A 22,835-nucleotide genomic window follows, 5' to 3' on the forward strand; every position below is an offset into this window, starting at 1 on the left:
GGGGAGGCAGAAAACCACAAATGCTCGGCGGGCGGCTCTAATGAAGATGGCAGAGCTGAGCTGCTTTAAAAGACAGGGGAGCACACAGGGAAAACTGAGCTCCCTTTCAATCTCGTTTGAGCCTTCACTCAAGGAGAAAGCTCCAGTTCCGTGTCATTGACGACCTTCCAGTGCAAGTGAAACCTGTCTGTGACCAGCTCAGAATGCCTCTCGGGCTCAGAGGTCTTTGAACAATAGTATTTACTTAGACTTCCATTCGAATTTACCAACATCTGGTTTTTGTTGCAATTGTTTTTACCTTTGCTCCATATGGGCTTTTTATTAATAGTCGTAATAAGAAATTACCTTTCAGACAAGAATTAATTTCTGTAAAGAAAACACAATGAAAAAACCTGGGTGAGCTTTAGAGTCCAAAGGCATGGGTTCAAATCCAAATTTCTCCATTTAGTAGTTAGTCCCTTGACCTGGGGCACATAGCTGAGCATCTCTAAGCCTCAGTTTCCCCATCTGTAAAATGGCGGCCATATGAGTAACCACATCACAGGGTTGTTGAGAAATGTCCGTCAAGCTCTCACTACACTGCCTAATCCATAATATATTCTCGATGTTAGCAATAATTACTATCCAGCTGGGAGGCCCCTTCCCCTCAATGACCTCAGTTTCCCTGTCTTGGAAATGGGTTCAGGGGAAGATCTACTGCAGCTGGTCCTCTCTACTTAGGACAGTCAAGATGCAGGTCCTTGTGGCCAGTGTGGCCGAACTGGGTGGGCAGGGAGAGGACCCCCGTAAGCCTGGCAGCTCCCCCTCCTCCCTGCTGGTACCCGCCGCGGGGGCTGCGCTGGGCCTCTGGTGGACCCAGCTGTGTTTTCCTGGCTTGGCACAGGCCTTCACCATACACAACAGAAATCGGGTGACCTCCAGCCCCCCAAAAGCCTCACCCCTGGGGCCGGGGCGAGAAAAGGCTCCTTGTGTCTGGGATGAGGTGGGCTCTGCATTCCTCTGGCCTAACCGTTGGGGCAGGTTTGCTCCTGGAATGCAGCTGAAGGGCCCGGTCCCCTGCCAGGAATAGCGGTGGGCCGCCTTTGCTGTGGTCTCCCTGCTCCGGGGAGGGGCTCACCCCCAGGGGCCCTGCTGATGCCGGGAGGGCCGAGGGGCACAGCAGCTTGGACAGGACACGGGCTGTCCCCTTGGGAAAATGGTCAAGTTCTTCCCAGCTGAGTTCTGATTTGGGCATTGAGTGTGTGTTGCGGGGGCGGGGGGAGGGAGGCGGTGGCAGGGGGGCGGGTGTTGCCCTCGAACCCCAACCTACAGAGGCACGGAATTGTCTTCAGAGAGAAGGCACGCGTTCTAACAGGGTGTTCCCTGTGCTAGTCCTGCATTGCTCCCTTACTCCCCGTAGTCACGGAGTTCGCGGCAGCCCCACCCACCCCCTTGCAGCTCCTCCCACAGTAGACGGTCTGCTGGCTCTGTACTTGACCTTGCTCTGGCTCTGGTGGCAGTACTCCTGCCTCTTCAGAAGACTGCCCTCTTCTCACGCCTCAGCCCTCACCTCTCAGTATAAAACAGCACCCCCTCAGAGAGGCCACCCCTGGTCGCTCCATCTAAGTGGCTTCTTCTGGTCAACCCTGACATATCTGTAATTTCCTTGCTTATTATCCATTTGCCTTTTTCTGGTCTCACTTCTCCCCATTAGACTCCAAGTCCCATGATGTGGAAGTCACGACTGTTAGCATCTGTGTTTTCTCTGCTCAGCTGAGGTCTTGACCATGAATGTCAGCAGCTGGGTGACCTCTCAGTCGCTGGAGAGCCCTATTCCCAGCTCTGACCCCACCTTATAGGCACTCCACAAACACTAGTTACACGAATGAATGACTGAATGGGTGAATGAATGAAAGGAAAATGCCCGAAGAGACCCTGCGTAACATTTACTATTATCTTAGTAATGGTTATCAGTTCCTAAGAGCTTTCTCTGTTCATTGGGCAAAGTGCATTATATATACATTATCTCATTTACACAGACCTGTGAGGTAGATATGGGCTTTCCCATTTTCAGAAGCCCAAAGAGGTTAGGTGACTTACCAAGGTCACATGCGTGTGACAGGTAGAACTGGGACTCCAATCTCAAGCCAGGTTTGTCTTGTGGCAAAACCTGTGCTCTTAACGTCCCCCCTGCGCCCAGAGCCGGGGAGTGACTTGCCCGAAGAGGGGGGAGGGAGCGTCAGAGGACCTTCTCACTGCCTCCCCCCTCTCTCCCAGCCCAGACAGTTGCCTCAGGCTCCTTCCCAGAGAGCACGCAGAGTCAACGTCCAGCTTCAGCAGCTGGGGTTTCTCTGAGTCATCCAAACCCCGAGGTCCTTACAGGTCAGCTCCCAGGCTGTCAGGCCACGACGTGAGGCCACTCATCTGGCTGACTCTCTTATGTCCAGCTTCACTGGGCACACACCAGGCTCACTGAGGTACAGGGGAGGGCTTTGTGGCCGCACTGTGATGCTCTCAGCTCCAAAGCATGCTGCTGACTCACAGCACGCAGGCGGGCGGACGGTGACTCAAGGCGGGTGCAGGCACAGCCCATGGAAGAGGAAGATAGGGTCTTGAGGTGGAATTCTGGCCGGCGCTAGCTCGCAGCCTGCCACAGGTAAGGATGCTCTCCACACATGCTATCGTTAACCTCTGGCTCAGTGACCTCAGACAGCCCTTTCCTCAATGGGCCCTGATCTCCCGGTCTGTGCATGGAGCAGAGGCAGAGCATGATCGGTGGGCTGTCGCCTGCCATTAAGATCATGAAAGCAGATGAGAACCGGTGATGCAGGGCCTTGAGTGCCAATGCGAAGACCCTGGACTGGACTGGGAGTTGTGTATCCTGGGTTCAAGTCTCACCCTTAACACCAGCTCACTGTATGACCTTGGTAAGATCACCCTCTCTGGGTCTTAGTTCCCTTATCTATCAAAGGCCAGCTTCTGGTGGGCAGACTGGATTTTCACTTTGTCCACACTGTTCCCTCTGCTGAAGATGCCCTGGCCACCGTCTCTGCCTCCTGACCCTTTAAGGTCCTGTTCAAGTGTCACTTCATCAAAGGAGCCTTTCAGAACATTCCGTTCAAAACCCGTCTCTCACAGATATTAAAATGACAGCATGAATTGACATTCAATGACATAAAAAATGTCCAAAATACTTGCATATTAAGTGAAAAAAAGCAGGAGACAGGACAAAATGCGTAAAATGCATTTTTTCCATAGTTATGTGTTTATTATTGGAAATGCACAGGAAAAAAAAAGGCCTAGTAGGATATATATAAAAATGTTAACTACAACAGTCTGAGTCATGAAAATGATGGTGATATTGATTTTTTCCTTAATTTTTTGAGGATTTCTAAACTGCATGCAATAAGCATGTTGCTTTTATAAACAGAAATATTAGAGCTTGTTCCAATTAAAAACTTCATCTCTATTTCTATATTTGTATGGCCTATTGCCAGTCACCCTCCCTGGGGCATACATTGATTTTCTTTTTTTTTTCTTTTTCTTTTCTTTTTTTATTGTTCAAATACATTTGTCTCCACCTTCCTTCCACCACTGTCCCCTGCCCCCCTCCCCCACCTCCCTTCCTCTAATTTTCTAAGTATAATTGGGTGCTTGGCCCACCATGGACTCTCAGCAACATTTGGGAATGGAATTAAAGGGGCTGCCTTGCCATTCTTGTAGCCGTGTCTGCTCTCCAGTGAAACTGAGAGCTACCTGGAGAGAAACAGCATGCTACTGACTATGCTAACTTAGGGAAAAAGGACCGAAGGGAGAAGAGTCCAGGGCCTGAGTGTTGGTTCTGGCTGTGGCCCTAAATTCTTGCGCATGTTTATGTAAGTCTCTTCCTCTCTAGGCCTCATTTTCCTCACCTATAAAATGAAGGGGTTGGAGTCCACACTCTCTAAATTAGTGCTGTCCAATAGAACTTTCTGTAATGATGGAAAAGGTCTATATTTATGTTGTCCAATATGGTCACCACTAGCTCTTGAAAGGCGCTAGTGCTATTTAGAAACTGAATTCATTTAGATAGAAATAGCCATCCTGAGCTAGTGGCCACCAAACGGATGGTATACTTCTAACTTCTTTTTTAGCTCTGATGTTTGATGGTTCTTTTATGTATTAAACTAAAACTTCATTTCCTCCAAAGAGCACCCTGTCTCCCACTTCTTCAGGAAACGTAACTCCCCCTGAGTGCAACCAGGTGACTCCAAGGGAAGATGCCATCTCTTCGCAGATCCTGCACTAGTCCCTGTTGATTGGCCAGGGCGGGCACCTGACCCAAATGAGGCCAATCAGAGCTCTTCTCTGGGGCTTCTAAATTTATTGTGGTGAAATTCACATAACCTAAAATTAACCTTTTAAAAGCAAATGTTGTACAACCACCACCTCTGCATAGTTCCAAAACCTTTTCATCGCTTTCAAAGGAAACCTCATACTGATTAAGCAGGTGCTCCCATATGTAAGTTTCCACTTCCCCTGGCAACCAGCAATCTTCATTCTGTCTCTAAGGATTTACCTACTCTAGATATTTCACATTGATGGACTCATATAATACCTCAGTTTTTGTGTCTGGCTTCTTTCACTTAGCATAATAGTTTTGAGGTTCATCCACATTTTAGCATGTTGTCAGGACTTCATTCCTTAGTATGGAGGACTAATATTCCACTGCATATATTTAATACAAGAACTTTAGGGCTCTTTCTACATTTGGGCTTTTGTGAATGGTGTTGCTATGGACATTCATGTACAGGTAAATATTTGCATTCCTGTTTTCCATTCTTTTGGGTCTATAGCTAGGAGCGGAACTGTTGGGTCATACGGTAATTCTATGTTTAACTTCTTGTTTTCCACAGTGGTTGTGCCATTTTATATTCCTATCCGCAATGTGTCAATATGAGGTTTCTGGGACTTTAACTTAGACCGAAAAAGAGTGGCTCTGAGTCTCTGGTGACTCTGAGTGATATTTGTCTGGAGGAATGCAAATGACACCCAAAGAGGGGGAAAGGTGAAAACTGGGAAGAGTTCAAGTCATTCTGGAAGCTCTGCTTCATCCCATCTCCTTCCTCGTGGCTACACAAGCCAGGGAATTCCCCTTCTTGCCCAAGCTGGCGAGTTGGGTTTCTGTCCACTCAAGAGTCCTGACAAATACCCTCTTCTCAGGGCTGAGTTCAGAGTCTTGATGGTTCAAGCTGCGTTTCAGGATGTGCTAGGTAGAAGCCTCCACATTGTGAGCCACCAAATCCCCGCCTGGGCTCTGCCGTTGATCTGCTCTTAAGTTCCCAGTTCCCCCAGACAGACCTCTAAGACAGACTTGACCCTGGCTGGGCATCTGCTGAAAGAGTCAGCCAAAGAGGCTGGTAGGAAGGGCAGGTGGGAGCTAGGTTTCAGGAGAGGAGAGGGCAGGGGTCCCCTGAGGACACTGGAGTGAGTGAAATGGAAGGGAGGCTGGAGGCCAAGCTGGGGGGAGGAGGAGGAAAAGGTGGAAAGAAAAACCCAGCAGAATCGCCAATGTTTAGATGGCCTTTCCAGGGTAATTGAGACAGCTCGTTCAGGGCCAAGCATGAAGGCAATGTTCCCTCAGGTTCTGAGAGGGAAAAGCTCTGATTTTGTTTTCTGGGCGGGGGAAAAGGAATGGAAAGTGAAGGGGAAGGGCAATTTTGGAGATAACCGCTCTGACGTCTTAACTCTCTAGGATCTCAAATCTGGGATCTGGGCTCCTGGGAGGAGAGCCCAGCCAGTTGTTTTCCTAAATGGGATCTGGGGAGCACACTCAGGCCCCGGGAGGAGGGCCCTCGGGGTGGAGGTAGGGGGGTCCTACTTGGGCACAGCGAAAGAAAGTTCCAGAGGGCAGGAACAGTGTAGTATTTGGAGGGTGAGTGCAGGCCACAGGTGCCATCGTCTTGGTAGGAAAATGGTTCTGTAATCATTTTCTTTAGAGAAAGTGCAAGGATAAGCCACTCTTCCGTCTTACGTGGTTAATCGAATTTTTCTTAATTTCTGATAGTTGGAATGCCTAAAGACTTCACACGTGGGGGCACTCTGCCTTCATCTTTACATGGGGTTTCCCCTGTGTTTGCAAGTATCCGTGTCTAAACTTCCCCCTTTTAGCCCCAGCTAGTGTGACTCTGTGGGCTGGGCATTGTCCCCCGACAACAATAAAGGTCATGGGTTTGGTCACATGCCTTTCCCACATTGATGTTTCTCTCCCTCTCTCCCTCCCTTTCTCCTCTCTAAAGAAATCAAATAAAAAATCAAAATAAATAACCTTCCCCTTTTTATAAGGACACCAGTCACACCGGATGAGAGCCCTCCTGATCACCTCACTTTTTAACTTGATTACCTCTATAAAGACCCTATTTCCAAGTAAGGTCACATTCTGAGGTACTGGTGGGCTAGGGCTTCACATATCTCTTTGAACAGATGCGACTTAATCCATTAACAACATGATTCCCATCAAACAGGAAAAAAATTTTACGGTGCATTTATAATTGTATCCATTGCATTACAGAAACTATTCCTGACAGGAAATAACTTCTGTTTTGTCTAAGCATCTCTGAACACCAAGTCCTCTGCTTACAAATTGTGCAGGGCTGATAATTACAAGAATTTTCCACAGCTTAGCTTCTGGCTCTCTAGATTTCCAGCCGCCTCTCCTCTCCAACCCATAGAGTTCTGTTGCCAGGTACCGAAGGACACGTTCACATCACCATGCAAGCTCTGAGCCTGCACCTTTGTGTAGTTCTGCCAGGTGAGTCAGCTCAGTGGACAGCAAGACATTTCTATATTATATATCAAGACAGCTGACCTAACTATGCATGGAACCTAGACAGCCAACAAATGCAAACTAAACATATCCTGAATTGAACTTCCCTTTAGCCAGACCCCAAAAATGCCATGGCCCTTCCAAAGCCATCTGACACGAGGAAAATATGACAGTGAGAAAGAAGGTCAGGGTGGGAAGAGTCAGTGATCTCAGCTGCTTTTAATTAAAATGACTTGTGCAAATTTCGGAGAAGCACATGACCATGTGAACACGTTGTTAGGGCCCCTCCTGGGATTTAGAGAGGAGCCATGCCCAGAAGAGGTCCTGAAGCTTAGGCTTATTAGTTCCATGACCAATCTGCCTTGGCATGGCGCCTGTCTCTATCTTTAAAAACCCCACACACATTCACTTGAGAAAAACTAATCCATCTCCTGCTTACCAGACACTGTGCTAGATACGGGTGAGGCCGAGACAGATGAGCAAGCTGAGTGAGTACAAATCCAGCTTCTAGACACCACAGCCTCCTGAGGAGCCAGGCCCTGGAGAGACGGGCTTTCCCAGGGTGAGTCACTGGATAAAGGAGGAAAATCAGCCTCAGATTAGGCTGGAAAGCGGGGCCTTTCCCTTTGAGAAGTGTAGCGAAAGGCCCTGGGAGAAGAAGCCTCCTCCCAGGATACTCTCAAGGCTGGACAGCCTTTAACAAACAGAGTTTCAGCTCAGGGTCAGGGGAGGGTTATCCATTAGGCCAAGAGCATGGGAATCATATCCCTGAAATCAGGCCTTGGAGCCACGTTGCTCCCAGAAACCTTTCTCTGCCTAGAGTCCTGCCCGAGGACTAAGGCCTTGGCCTTCAGGTCCAACCTCTGGCCTTGGCCTAGGACCTTCCTGCTTTCACCTGGGATGAGCAGATACTCATGACTGCCTAAACCATTCCTTTCTGCCAGTGACCAACAAGTCCCGCTGCCTGCCTCAGCTCCTGCCCAGTCTCTTCCTATGTCTAGTAGAATGACAATGGACTTTCAATGCCAGAAGGGCTGGGCAGATTTGTCTTTCTTACCCATCTAGTCTCAGCCCAGGTGAGTGGAAGGCATATAGTAGGTACTCAGTAAGCAGTTGTTAAGTGAATGAATGGAACAAAGAGATCCTTTTCTATTTTTTTTAAGACTTTACTTATTTATTTTTAGAGAGCAGTGAGAGAGGAAGAAAGAGAGGGAGAGAAACATTGATCGGTTGCCTCTTGCACACCCCCAACTGGGGGCCTGGCCTACAATCCAGGCAAGTGTGCTGACTGGGAATCAAACTGGCAACCTTTTGGTTTGCTGGCCGGCACTCAATCCACTGAGCCATACCAGCCAGGGTGAGATCCTTGACTTCTATGTGGAGGAGACAGTATACTTGTAATAGTTGGTACTTACTCAGTTGTTAAGTGTCAGACTTTGATGCAAATTGGCATGAGAACAAGACTGTTACTAGTTCACATCGCTAAAGTCCAGGGGTAGTTCTAGCTCCAGGATTCATGTGCTCAATTGATACTATGGATCTACCTGTCTCCGCCTCTGTACTTCGCTTCCTCTCTGTTAGAGCGAGCCCCAGTCAGGTCCACACTCAAAAAATCTGAGAACTGAATCTCCTTGGACAGATTTGGGTCACTTCCCTGAACTAATCATGGTGGCCAGGGACATTTAATGTTCTGATTGTCCAAGCCTGCTCCTGGAGTTGACCCACCAGGGGGGCTCTGTCACCAGGAAGGAGACAGCTCCAAGGCAGGCCCACCACAGCATTCAACCAAAGTCTGAACGTTTAGACAAATCCTTCCCTCTCTGAGCTTCATCTCTTCGTGTGTCATCGAGAATGATGACAACGCTAACGAAGGCTCTGGCCCTCTTCACATCTTAGGGCTTTTGTGTGTCCAAACGGGACCATGATTCATAATAAGAGCTACCATTTGTTGAGGCATCACTAGGCATCTGGCCCTGGGCTAAGCAAACCGTTTACACATTTATTTTTTATATTTACAACAATCCATTACTGATGAGAAGCAGGTTATGAGTGGTTACAAGGCTCGTACACTGTCACGCAGCTAGCGAGGGTGGGGCTGGGGTTTAAAGCAGTGCCCTCAAGCATGAAGCTATATATAAACTGTAAATAATTTTACAAGCATAAGGGATTATTAGTAATGGTCTGTACCATTAATAATAGTAATTTTTAAAAACTCTGACAGGAAATTCAAATAAATTCAAACAAATGTTTGTTTAGCACCTACTATGGGCTGATCACTCACCAGGGGCTCAGAAGGAGACACATAAATAACTGTGAAACAGGCAGGCTGTGATCTAATGGAGCCATAAACACACCCCAAGGGAGTGTGGGGAGCAGGAGATTGACTCCATGTAGGGGAGGGGAAAGGGATCTGGAAAGGTCTCTTAGAAGAGGTAGGATTTGAGCTGAGCTTTAAAGATGAAAGGACTTCCACAAAGGGAGGAAAGAGAAAATCAACTTTACAAGGAACCTGGAAGGGTCTGAAGACCCAGAGTAGAGTTCCTGGGTAAGAGTTAAGCACTTCTATGCAAAATAACTTTCACACCAGCAGGAGCTTCAAAAAGTGATCGACTAAGTGGAGCACAGCCGTTGCCATGGGAACAGAGGCAAGCCACAGTCCCTGTCATTTGTGACTCTCCCTGGCTTCAAGCTGTCTAGCCAAGGCCATCCCTTAGAAGAAGAGCCCAGCAAGATTGCTGTCCTGGGAGGCAGAGCTGACAGGTGACATCTGGGGCTGAGGAGATAGACAGCTAGGGGAGGCCTCTGCCCTGAAGGGCTTTGGGACATACAGGAGCTACAGGAGGCAGGCGCTGGGGCCTCAGAGGGGGAGCATGAAGGTCAGGAAACAGTCTGATAGCAGGCTTGCGAGGCAGCTCCATTCCCACTTGGTGCCCACGGGGTGGAGCAGGGCAAAAGCCGCTGGATGTTGGAGAGGAAGGGAGCCTCTCCAACCGTGCATCTGTGTCATTTCTAGGCCCACTCAGACCTCCCAAGGCCCTTGGGGACTTGCAGGCTGTTCAATGCACTGGGACCAGAGCAGCATCTAGCCTCTCAAGTACAGAGGGGAAACTGTAAGTGAAGGCCCCTTGACAGGCTGGCTGTCTCTAACAGGAGGATGAAAGGTTGCTTATCTAATACAGTAGACATTAGGTTCCAGACCGAGGTTCAAATCCTGGCTCTGACATTTTCTAGCTGTGTGACTTTGGGCAAATCACTTACTCCTTCTTTGCTTCTTAGTTTCTCCACCTGTAAGATGCAGATGGTGATCATTTTATCTACGTCATTGAATTGCGTGAGAATTAAGTAAAGCGTCCTGCGTGGTACCAGATACATAGTAGATGTTCAAGATATCCAAGCTATTATATTATTACTTTCAAATTTTAGTTTGGTATTGATTCAGGGTTTTGTTCCCAGGCAGGGTCTCCTTACAGCTTGTGCTAAAAACCAGTTTCTCCAAATAAAGTAGATGACAATGACAACAGTAATAATAGTGATAGGACCCATTACCTTCTGTAGAACCAGTGACTATTGAGAAGGAGGAAATCAAAGTTCTGTCCCTGAATGCCCCAAAACGCTTGAGCTTCTTGCTGCAGGAAGCTGGTAGCCACCGCAAATGTAGGGAGAGGACTGACTTGATCAGGGGAACAGACTTTTGTTCCCAAGGCTATGCTCTTGTAGCAATAGACTCCAAGGATCATGACAATGGACTCTTAAGTATAGTAACAATAATATCAATAGCTATCATTTCTTGGGAGCTTATCACGCACCAGGCACCGTGCTAAGAACTTCACATGTCTTGTCTGTTGTAATCCTCACAACAATATTATGAGGCGAATACTATTATGATTCTCATTTTACAGATAGGGCACTGAGAGGTTAACTCAGCTACATCACACAGCTGGTACACAGCGGAGCTGGGCTGGAACACAGGCAATCTGGCGCCGGGGGTCTCACATTTAACCAGGAACCTCTTTTGCCTTCTCTGAATCTGGAAGGAGCTTGGAACCTTGGGAGGAGGGGCTGCTGGGCAGCCTGTCATTCATTCTCACCTTCAGGAGCCCCTCCATTTACCTGGATCCCGGCACCCCCATTGGGTGCGTGTGTGTTCATGCGTACGTGTGTGTGTGTGCAAGAGAGAGAAATGCCAGCTGACCAGTGAGGACGGAAGCCTCTGGACATCAAAGTGGGCAGAGCCCCGGATGGATGGGCTGGAGGCAGGCCTGGGTTAGGCTCATTCCTCCCGGCTGGCAGAGCCACGGCGGGTACTTCTGAGAAGGTGGAGAACAAGTCCTTTCATACGGCCTCCCTTTGAGCTGGCCTCGAGGTGGGGCCGGGGTCGGGTGGGTGGAGGGTGGGGAGTGTGCGGAGAGGCGAGGCCGCAGTCGGGCTGGGCAAACAGATTGGGCAGCGGCTGTGAGCACAGAGCACCCATTGTGTACCCTGAGCTCTGCTTTCAATAATCTACTTGGAAGAATGTTTCATTGAGCGCCAGAGAAAGGAGCCATTGACATGCCCGGGGCCGGGGCCCCATGAAGGGTTAAAGGCAAGGGGCTGCGGGTGCCCGGACTCTTGGCACTCCTGGCTCCGATGTCTGATACGGGGATCCTGACACAAGGGGCACTCGGCGAGATCACAGAGAGGACCAGAAGCAGGGGTCAGGGGGGTTGTGTATCTCTCCTGGAAATGCTAATGGGATGCCCCAGTATCAAAGAAGAAAACACTTTTCCTCTTAGAACCATTTTTCCCAAGTAATATGCCGGAAGAGCCAGGCCTCAGATGCCCTGGAGCCTGTCCTCTGTGGAGAACAGGTCACGTGGGCAGGCATGTCTCTACTTGGACTTCTTACATGGACCCTGAACTTGGGCCTCTGCAATACGTTCTCCATCACATAGCCAGTGTGGCTTTCTGAAACACCTCCAACTTTTCCATTAATCATTAACTAATTCTAATTAATGACCCTAGTCAAGAGTGTAGGAGTTAAAGTGGGAACCAATGGTCACTAGACTAGCTGTCCAAGGGAACTTGGGGCATTTTCTCCTGTGGAGGTCTTTCCCAGAGCGAGAAGCTGCTTGGTAGGAGGATGTGGCCTAACTGTCGGAACTCTGTGCTCCACTCAGTGTGCTACTTACCCAAGGGCCACTTGCCCTTTCAAAACACAGAACCTTTGCCTCCTGAAGTGCAGGGAACATTGTGCTGGCATCTGAGGGCTGCGAAGAGGAGGCAGGAGGTGGATGAGCAGGGCCTGCCACTGGGCATGCGGCTGGGTTTCTGGGCCTGACTCCTAGCCTCCTCATCACCATGGAACCCACTGCAGACATTGTCACCTCCTGAGCCTGCATCTTCAGGGAGAATGTTCTAGAACGGACGCTGAGCTTATACCATGACCTCGTCATAGTAACGACTTTGGAATGGAAAACTTAAAAAAATAGCCCAGATCTTCCCTAGCGTTGTCAGAGAAAGGATCCTGAACTGAATTGACACTCTAGAGGGCAACCCATCATTCCCGACTGGGCTGGGCTGTGACTTGGTTATGCCCTTGGGTGTGTTTAGGTAGGTGTGGTTCTTTGCTCCTGTACAAATGGGCCCAAACTCCTAGCCTTTTGGAATTCACCAATCTCATTTTTATGTTTATTCTTTTGTTTCTCCCTAATGTTTTCACTTTGACACTGAATTAGTGTCCAACAGGCAGTTGCCTCAAGCCACCTTCTTATATATTCTTTCTGAGCTGCTTCCAATACTCTAGGGTTGGGAAATGAAATCATAAGCCCTGGAAGAATTGTGAATGAAGTAAGAGTCCCTAGGCTTGGAGCGAGGAAGGCCCCAGGAGCTCTCTTCTGAGTTAAAGGATTGAACCCTGACATTTTTGCCTGCTCAGAGGCTGTCTCCATTTTCTTTTAGGCCCTTGATGTGATCCAGCCTCGACAAATGGACCTCCAGAGGATGACAGCGTGCAAAATCTGGGCGTAAGATCTTTGCCAAGGTCAATGAAGTCAGAAGGAAATAATATCTGTACTAAGATAATTTTAGTTCAAAGGTGGCCAAACATACACACACACACCATGCATAGCAATGAAGCCACAAAACCGACTCACCCAGTTTTTCACTTTTATATCTCTGTATCCTAAAAAGTTTTCTGAGGATAAATAATTAGAATCATGACATTTTCAAGTTGGAAAGAATTTTAAGGTCCTTGAGTTTTGCTCCCCATTTTTAGCTTAGGGCTCTTTTCTGTTACTTCCTGGACAGATAGGCACTTTATCCCCTTCTTGCATAATACCAGTGAGGAGGAGCTCAGCACTTTTTGAAGTCTGATTTCATCGATGGAAATTTCTGACAGGAAGTAGCCACGCTGTATCCCTCCCACATCTGATCTGCATTTTGTGTGCAGATGTTAGGTTTCTCCCAGTGTTTTATGCAGCTGCCCTTTAGGGGTTACGGGGTGAGTGCTCACCTCTGTGAGGAGGTGGACAGATCTTACCTGAATGAGGTAGATATTCCTGCTGTCAATCATCTTGGAAGCAGCTGGGTCCTGAGATAGAAACTGCAAAGGCTAGCTTCTGTTTCTCTGAGACTTACTTCTTGGGCCTGACATTGATACATCTTAGAGTTCTTGAGAGTCTACCTGGGTGGGAGTTGGGCTGATGGACGTTGTCCCAGGAAAGAAGGCAGGTAGGCATCCTGCAGAGGGCACAAAAGGAAGATGAGTGAGTCACACCTTGAAAGCGGTATGACCCGAATTCACATTACTCTTTGTGGTTATTTCCTCTTTGCCTTTGGAAGGGTCTGGTTTAAACGTTCCAGCCTGGCCTCATTGCGTAATGGCATTAAAAGAAGAGCTGAAGGTCAGGATTTATTTCCCTAGAGCAGGAAAGGGGGAATGGTGCTCTCTGAGAACACTGTGGGTTGGGGTGATTACTGAGGAACTCATAAAAGAAATGTGAACATCGAGAAACAACAGTTAGGCCCACTCTGGCTGGTGTGGCTCAGTCGGGTGAGCGCTGGCCTGCGAACCAAAAGGTCACCAGTTAGGTTTCCCGTCAGGACACATGCCTGGGTTGTGGGCCACGTCCTCGGTTTGGGGCAGATCACTGTTTCTCTCCCTCCTGTTCTCCCTCCCTTCCCCTCTCTCTAAAAAATAAATCAAGTCTTAAAAAAAAAAAAAAGAGTCAGGTCCAAGAGCTCCACCCACTTTCGCCACATGGTGATTCACCCATCGCTGTCATCCTTTTATTAAGCTGCCAGATGACTTACAGAAGTAATCCCTTACATTGGCCTGAAATCTGTCTTCCAGTCACCTTCACTTACAGGACTTGGTCATTTCTCTCAGAGCCACAGAGGTCAATCATGAATGCTGCTCACATTCATCGAGTGCTTACTATGTGCCGGCCCCATTACCGAGCGCTGCGTAGTATCTCATTTATATTATTATCCCATTTTACAGATGGGGAAATCGAGGCTGAGGGAGGTAAAATAATTTGTCCAAGGCCTGACCCCAAATAAGCGGGAAGATTTGCACTCAAGCAGCCTGATGTCAGTGCCCACAAGGGTGACCTCTCAGAAACTGTGCTTGTCTTGTCGTCCTGTGACAGCCTCGCAGAGATCTGCAGGCCCTGAGCCTCCTAGACCTTTTCCCCAGGGGGTGGGGGGGGGCTGAAAACCCACCTCATCCCCATTGCCATTTATACTTGTGCCATTTCTCCAGTTCCTCCGGACCAAGATCTGGGACGATGCAAAGAATGCGAGACCCAAGTCCGTCTGACTCCCCCGTGGCATGTCCCACTTTGACCCCTGAGGATAGCCTCTGCCAAAGCATCATTTTAGCAGCCTTCCCCTCAGGAGGCTGTATTTTTCTTGTCTGTCCTTAACATGTCTTCTGCCAGAACAACACACTCCGTTTTCCCTTTTGATAAATCTGGTCACCCTAAATATGGGCCGTTGAGTGGTGGCCCCACGCAGCCCTCATTTCAAAATGCAGATGGACTCCGGCTGCTATTTTGGAGGTCTGGTGTCCTTCCCCGCACTCGGTGGTTTTAAGGACGCAGGAAAGGATCGTGACAGAATACTGGCAGGGGAAAGGCGCCAGGAGAGAAGTCACACCTGGACAGTCTTTGTTTCCCAAAGTTCACAAAACACTGCCTCTTCGAGAGGCTCTGTGAAACGCAGGGTCCTTGGTCACGTGAGACTGGGAAATGCAGCTTCACCAACCTCCCTCCTGGAGATCTGCGTATTAAGCATTTGAACTCCTGGTCCTGTTTAACTCAGTTCTCCCATTTAAAAACATAGAGTGGTAAAAATTTGGCAAGCAATGCAGAAGTTGCAAACGGGCACCCAATGGCCTAAAACAGTCCTTAGATAGGTTTGCTTTAGATTGTGCAGTGTTTAAATTTTGCTTTAAGTTAGTTATTAACACTTAACAGCTGGAATAGTTCTCATAATAGACTACATTCGGGTTCTCTTAAAAATCAGAAGACTCGGTTGCATTGGCCCACAGTCTCCTGCTGCCTTCCTCTGGCAATACAGAGAGCCCCCGGCTTTACTCATTTATGATACTTGCCTGGCCCAGGAGTCCCCTGGGCTTGCTTTCAGGCAGATTTTCTTGGGTGACAGTTGGCCTGGATGACCCTTGAGGTCCATTCATCCATTCATTCATTCACATTGCACATACTGGTTGAGCCTCTACATCCCCTGGATACAAGATGTATACAACAGCCCCTGCCCTTCGGATTCTAGCACTGGCATTCTAAGGTTCCAGTTGTGAATTGCAGGATGAGGGGGTGGGGGGTGGGGGGGCAGGAGAGGGAAGCTGGCAAGGCCAGAACCTAGCTTCCTGATTACCAGCCCCTGGTGCTTGCCAAAGCCGTCTCCTATGCTCCATTGCTCTCTCTACTGCCACTCAAACAGCCACCGCGAGCCAAGGAAAGAAGCCACTAACTTGTTCCATGACTTAGACGAGTTCCCGCCCATTTCAGGGCCTCAGTTTCTCGTACGGTAGATGAGCTGGTTGGAATAGAAAATTATGCGCTTCCCTTCCAGGACTGGCATTCAGAAGATGCTAAGACTCCACAATCGAGGAATGTCTGACCGGGCCATTCCGGAGCTGTTCCATCGAATTCCAAGCAGCCCCCTCCCTCCTTTCCCCAGACCCGGCCAGGGTGGGGGCTGGAGCCGGAGGGCCGAGCGGGCCCGGGCTTCCCGCCCGGGGGCGGAGCCGCCGCCCGGGGTCCCGCCCCTCCACCTGGGGCTCGGCCCGGCAGATGCTACAACTTTTTCGCATTCTCTCCGCGGTGTCAACCCCAGACCCGCCCAACCCGTGCCTCCCTCCCCTTTCCCGCTGGGGTCCTGCCCACCTCCCTGCCGGGAGGCCGACTGTTCTCAAGACTCCGGGCGGGGCGAGAGGCCGGGCCTGGGGCTGGAGGGTCGGGAGGGAGGAGAAAGGGAAAGCAGAGGCGAGAGAAATTAGGAGGCGGGAGAAATCGAGGGCTAGAAGGAAGAGGAGAGAGAGTTCGAGGATGGTGGAGAGCACTTTTTGGAAGTCACCACGCTGCTTCTCAGGCTGGCCCAGCTGAGCTAGGGGGAGAGGGAGCAGGGGCGGCACTGGGTGCGCGAGAGGGCGGTGGGAGGCAGCTGGGCGCTGGCCTGACCTCCCCAGGGCGCCCCGCTGTGGCCGCGCAGGTCCGGCTTCGCAGTCTGAACGCCAGTCCCGGACCGTTCACTGGGGGCGCCCCGGGGGCGCTGAGCGCTCTCGCAGCGTCCAGGCGAGCCGGCCGGCGGGCGTGCGGGCCGTGCGCCCTGGGCGCGCGCGGCGGTGAGGCCTGGGGAGCTCTGCATGCCAAGACGCGCGCGGGCCGGCCTGGCGATGCACGCCCTCACTGGCTTCTCGCTGGTCAGCCTGCTCAGCTTCGGCTACCTGTCCTGGGACTGGGCCAAGCCGAGCCTGGTGGCCGACGGGCCCGGCGAGGCCAGCGAGCAGCCCTCCGTCGCTCCACCCCAGCCTCCCCACATTATCTTCATCCTCACCGATGACCAGGGCTACCACGACGTAGGCTACCATGGCTCAGATATCGAGACCCCTACGCTAGACCGGCTGGCCGCCGAGGGTGTCAAGTTGGAGAATTACTATATCCAGCCCATCTGCACGCCTTCACGGAGCCAACTTCTCACTGGCAGGTAGGCATGACCCAGGCCCTGGGGCTGTCTGTCCAAGCCCCAAATAAACCCAGTCGCAGATTTCCCCTGCATTTACATCACCTCTGGGACCTGGGACTCGGGACCAATTCTGTCTCCAGTTGGCTGTGTGATCTAAATCCTTTGCTCTCTCTGGGCCTCTGGTTGAATCATCCCTCTTGTGTTCTAGGACACTCACACTCCACACCCTGCGAAGGAGACATCTGCTCATCCCTTTGTTAAGGGAACATGGCAGCCTCTGATGCTTTGGTTTGAATGGTGCTTCCGTTTACACACCCCAAGGCCCTGAACAAATTAGTTAATTTCTCTAAGCCCCAGTTTTCTCCTCCATAAAATGGGGTGAAGGACAGTTTTTCTTTCGAGAAACAGTCGTAAGGATGGAATGAATTTCCTGTAACCTGCCTGGCTGTCAATGAATGGGCAGCCTCTATGTCACTGGAAGGGTTAATTTGATGACTACATTGGGGAGAAACCGAAGTATTGATAGGTGGAAGTGGAAGACACACATAGGATGCTGTGACCTAAGTAGCCTTAGGCTAGTTACTTCATTTCTCCAAGCCTCTCACATTGGCTGGGAGTCCCAAGGAGACACGCTGCTTTCGCAGAAGGAGTCGTCCGCAGGCAAGGTGGCAGGATCACAGGATTAAAAGTGCAAGGAAACAGGAGGTGGGGGTGTGGAAAGCAAACTCTGGCCACTTAGGAGAAAATCCTTTGGCAAGGCTGAAGCTAATCCTCCTTGGATGGGGTCCAAGGCCTGCTTTCTCCCAAGTTCCACCCAAAAGCCACTAGTGTGATCTCAGGAACCAGAGCCGTGATCTCCCCGATTCCTGGATGGGGGAAACTGAGGCATGGAGTCAGGCAGGGCCCATCTCATTCATGCCTGTACCCAACTTCAGGTTCTGTAAGAAAGGGGGCTGAGAGACCAGGTACTTGGCACGGGTCCTGGAGCTGGGAGTCAAATAGCTGCCTTTTCTTCCTCCAAGCTGGCACTCAGCATTTAGGTCCAGGAACAGAGAGAGAATGGGAGAAAGACGAAGAGGGGCCACTGTATGTGTTGCGGGTGGCCGGGGTGGTGAAGACCAAATGGTGGCTAACCTCCAGAAGAGGGAGGAGGAATCTGCATTCCCGGGATTTGTGCACAAGTTATCATTTCTGTCCCACGAGGTGACTTTTGGTTTAAGCAGGGGAATGAGCAGCCAGCAGGGCAGTATTCCAGCCCCCCCCCCCATCTGTGAAGTTAGCTGAGCGTGGCTGGGCAGCGCCTGCCCTCCGCCCCCTGCAGCTGGCTCCATCTGACTGATGCTGACGACTCTCATTAGTGTTTGTTAATAAATCCAGCCGTGTTTGGTGAAGCTGGAGAGAGCCAACGTTTCTCATGTTACTCATTTGCACACGGGCTTCAGGGACTCTGAGCCGGCCCACCCACTTTACACAACAGTGCTCCATGGTGCCCAGCCCCTAGAAAGAGAGGCTTGGCCCTGACTCAGGGCCTTAGAGCACTTCTGGAATCAAATCTAATCATTCATTAGCCTGCCTGAGGTCCTCAGAGGCCTCATCACTGAGAAATTTGGAGCATGAATTGTGTAGACCTGGGTTCAAAGCGCAGCTCCACTGCTTGCCAGCTGTCTGACCTTGGACCTGTCGCCTCACTTTTGGGAGCTTCAGTTTCATCATCTGTAGAAGGAAGGTAATGAGTGATAGTCTTCCCTGTAGGTTTTTTTACGAGGATTAAGTGAAATAACATATGTGGCATATAGTATTAAAAATGGCAGTGGTAGTTAATTATAGCTAACAATAACAGCTATAAGATTAGGAAACCAAAACAAAAAAACCCACCCCAGTACCTGGGTTAAAGATGTCAGGTATTCAGGTGTCAGGTCTCGGTTTAATTTGGATACCCTGGGGTGGGCTTGGGGGAGGGGAGAGGTAGAAAGAAGGTATGGGACTGTATTACACTTGTAAAGTTCCAGGCTTTTATTTACTCTGGACTTTTAAGACTCGAGTAAAGACAAGATCCTATAAGGGATCACACGAGGGCCTTTATCACATCAGGGAGAATGGGGTTGGAGTGAAGGAGTGAGAAATGTAGGATTCTGCTAACCATTTGCTTCTGCCTCAGGGTGTGAGCCTGTGTAAATGACCCGGGTCCAGGGGCCAGATGAATTTACAGACAGGTGCAGAAGAAGTGGTCTCATAGAATTTGGGAACTGAAAGATTTTTAAAGGTCTCCCATTGCAACCAACTCACTCATGAGCAAACTGAGGCCCCCACAGAGGAAGGGAAGTGGCAGCCTAGTTTTCTGGAAAAGGGTCTGTGCTTGGACTGTTTGCATTTAGGTTCAAGTCCTGGCTCTGCCCTGACCTCTGAATGACTTTGGGGAAGGCCCTTCCCCTCCTCGGGATCTTAGTTCTTTTTCAAGACAAGGTGAATAATCTAGAAGATGACTTGGGTTCCTTCCGGCTCTAAGACCCTCATAGTATCATTCATTCGTTCCATAAGTAATTGAGTGCTCTTTAAACACTACCTGTGTGCTAGGAATACACTGGGCTCAACAACATGTACACTGAGTAGAACCTCATGGCCAGGTATGACAATGATCATGCACACTAAATGCCGGGGGAACTCAGAAGCAAAAGGGACTCATTTTTTGAAAGACTCGTAAGAGACTTTACAGAGGGGATAATGTTTAGGCTGACCTCCCCCAACCCCCGCACTGTACGAGGATAGAATGTCCTAGTACATTCTATCACCTCAGTAGCTCCTGAGGCCGATACATTCCTACCCCCGCAATTGCTTTTGGACGGGCTTTGAAGGGTGAGTAGGAGTTTGCCTGAGAGGGCAACACTTCTCTAGGCCCCAAAGCAAGTTAGTGGCTTAGGACTTAGGGACCCTGTAGTCTCTAAAGACCGCTGGGGATACAAATTCCAACTCTAGTTACTAACTGTATGAATCACTGGGCAAGTGATTTTTTTTAACTGAGTCTCAGTTTCTTTATTTGGGAAATGGGAATAATAATGATATGCGCCCTCTAGGCTGCAGGAAGGATTTAGTGAGATAATTCATACAGGGCCTTAGTGCCATGCTGAGCACATAGTGAGTGCTTGGTGTTAGCTATTATTATTTTGTGGCCATGATGAACCTGGGTTTGACCCTTGACTCCCCAAATTCCTAGCTGTGTTATCCTGGGTGAGTGGCTCAACCATTCTGAGCTTCAACCTCCTCATCTGTAAAATGATAATAATATCTGCTGCAATTGATTTTGATGATTCAAAGAGGTCATGCATTTGAAGTGCTCAGCACATTGGATAATGCCTGCTGGTTACTGTTACTGTGTATGCTGGTCGCGCTGGGACCAGAGCCCGCCTCAGGGTGAGTATTGGGGGTTGGACGGCCAGGGCAGTGGTTGGTAGCTTACTTGTGCTTTCTGTGCCCTCTGCGCTTCACACCAGGTACCAGATCCACACAGGACTTCAGCATTCCATCATCCGCCCTCGGCAGCCCAACTGCCTGCCCCTGGACCAGGTGACCCTGCCCCAGAAGCTGCAGGAGGCAGGTTACTCTACCCACATGGTGGGCAAGTGGCACCTGGGCTTCTACCGGAAGGAGTGCCTGCCCACCCGCCGGGGCTTCGACACCTTCCTGGGTTCGCTCACAGGCAACGTGGACTACTACACCTACGACAACTGTGACGGCCCTGGGGTGTGCGGCTTTGACCTGCACGAGGGCGAGAGTGTGGCCTGGGGGCTCAGCGGCCAATACTCCACCATGCTCTATGCCCAGCGCGTCAGCCACATCCTCGCCAGCCACAGCCCCCGGCAGCCCCTCTTTCTCTACGTGGCCTTCCAGGCAGTGCACACGCCCCTGCAGTCCCCCCGTGAGTACCTGTACCGCTACCGCAGCATGGGCAACGTGGCCCGGCGGAAGTACGCAGCCATGGTGACCTGCATGGATGAGGCCGTGCGCAACATCACCTGGGCCCTGAAGCGCTATGGCTTCTACAACAACAGTGTAATCATCTTCTCCAGTGACAATGGTGGCCAGACATTCTCGGGGGGCAGCAACTGGCCGCTGCGAGGACGTAAGGGCACTTACTGGGAAGGTGGCGTGCGGGGCCTGGGCTTCGTCCACAGCCCCCTGCTCAAACGAAAGCGACGGACAAGCCGGGCACTGGTGCACATCACCGACTGGTACCCGACCCTGGTGGGTCTGGCAGGTGGCACTGCTTCTGCGGCGGATGGGCTAGATGGCTATGATGTGTGGCCAGCCATCAGCGAGGGCCGGGCCTCACCACGCACGGAGATCCTGCACAACATCGACCCACTCTACAACCATGCGCGGCACGGCTCCCTCGAGGGGGGTTTCGGCATCTGGAACACGGCTGTGCAGGCTGCCATCCGCGTGGGCGAGTGGAAGCTGCTGACGGGAGACCCTGGCTACGGCGACTGGATCCCGCCGCAGACGCTGGCTGCCTTCCCTGGCAGCTGGTGGAATTTGGAGCGGATGGCCAGTGCCCGCCAGGCTGTGTGGCTCTTCAACATCAGTGCTGACCCCTATGAACGGGAGGACCTAGCTGGCCAGCGGCCCGATGTGGTCCGTGCCCTGCTGGCCCGCCTGGCAGACTATAACCGCACAGCCATCCCCGTGCGCTACCCAGCGGAGAACCCCCGGGCCCATCCTGACTTTAATGGGGGTGCTTGGGGACCCTGGGCCAGTGATGAGGAAGAAGAGGAGGAGGAGGAGGAAGCCAGGTCTCGAAGCTTCTCCCGGGGGCGCCGCAAGAAAAAATGCAAGATTTGCAAGCTGCGATCATTTTTCCGTAAACTCAACACCAGGCTGATGTCCCAAAGGATCTGATGGGGGTGGGGGGAAGGTGAGGCTCTCTGCCTTCCTAAATATATTCCCCCACTCAAGCCTGGTCCTGCTTCTCCCCAGGGAGGGGCCTGAGGTCACGTCCCCACCTGCAGGGAAATGGAGGCTATACAGCCCCACAATTGAAGACTGGGGAGCTTGGCTTGGGGGTGGGGGCCAAATAAACTAGACTGGGATTCCTGGATCCCAGCCCTACCTCTCCATTGACTTACTCTGTGGCCTCGGGTGACCGGCACAAACTCTCTGGGTCTCACTTTTCTCATTTGTGAAATGAGTTCTAATGACATTGTGGCACTGTTTTTTGGACCCGGTGCCTGGTGCTATGGTAGAGTTCCTGGGACCGCCCTACGTCCCAGCTCATTCAAGTTCTTATCCTGGAACCCTGACCTCTGCGGAACTGCTTGGGTGAGAAGACACGTGGAGGCGAGTCCAAGCCTGGACCCCAGCTGAGGCAGGGCAGTCTGGCCACTCTGAGGAGATCCCCGAGCACTGCGGGCGGAGGTGCAGGGAGCCAGGGAGGTGACCTTCCTGGTTCTTCACATGGCTTTGGCCAGCCCTGGGGCTGGACTGGTGGTGGGAGCTGTAGTAGCAAGCTCTCCTTCCTGTCCCCAGCGCCCAGAGGAACTGGCCTGGCTGTTAGCTGCTGCAGGACCCAGGGTGGAGGAAACAGCTCTGAAAAGAGCCCCTGAACCAACGGTCAGGACATCTGGGTTCTGCTTTGAACTTGAGCCCAGTCCTTCCCCTCTGGGTCTCAATTTCCCCATTGCAAATGGGGATGTTAGCCTTGGCTCTGCCTACCTCACAGGGCTGTAGAGGACTGGCCAGGCTAGTGGTTGTGGAGAAGCCCATGAACTTGATTAAAATGCAGTAACATAGAAGCAAGGGCTGTAGTGCTGTCTGTGAGCACGTGGTTGTGTGCATGTGCGTCCAAGGGGCAGGTGTGAGCTAACCACTGGCC

At 50.9% G+C, this 22,835-nt stretch overlaps 1 protein-coding gene across 1 annotated transcript; it reads left to right on the forward strand.

Annotated features, from left to right (window-relative positions):
* The first annotated feature begins 16,679 nt into the window (after window positions 1-16,679).
* On the forward strand, window positions 16,680-21,862 carry ARSI (arylsulfatase family member I). The gene is made up of 2 exons (XM_054567921.1): window positions 16,680-16,990; window positions 20,458-21,862. The coding sequence occupies exons 1-2, from the start codon at window positions 16,680-16,682 to the stop codon at window positions 21,860-21,862; spliced, it is 1,716 nt and encodes a 571-aa protein (XP_054423896.1).
* The last annotated feature ends 973 nt before the right edge of the window (window positions 21,863-22,835 follow it).

This window comes from Pteronotus mesoamericanus, unplaced genomic scaffold (genome assembly GCF_021234165.1).
Source record: "Pteronotus mesoamericanus isolate MK-2021 breed Mesoamerican mustached bat unplaced genomic scaffold, CSHL_Meso_final contig_2, whole genome shotgun sequence".
In the NCBI taxonomy this organism is placed as follows: domain Eukaryota; kingdom Metazoa; phylum Chordata; class Mammalia; order Chiroptera; family Mormoopidae; genus Pteronotus; species Pteronotus mesoamericanus.

Excerpts from the sequence above, each read along its gene's own strand:
- ARSI (XM_054567921.1), top strand. The coding sequence starts at position 16,680 with ATGCACGCCCTCACTGGCTTCTCGCTGGTCAGCCTGCTCAGCTTCGGC. Across the intron at positions 16,991-20,457 it reads AGCCAACTTCTCACTGGCAG|GTACCAGATCCACACAGGAC; the intron begins GTAGGCATGACC and ends GCTTCACACCAG.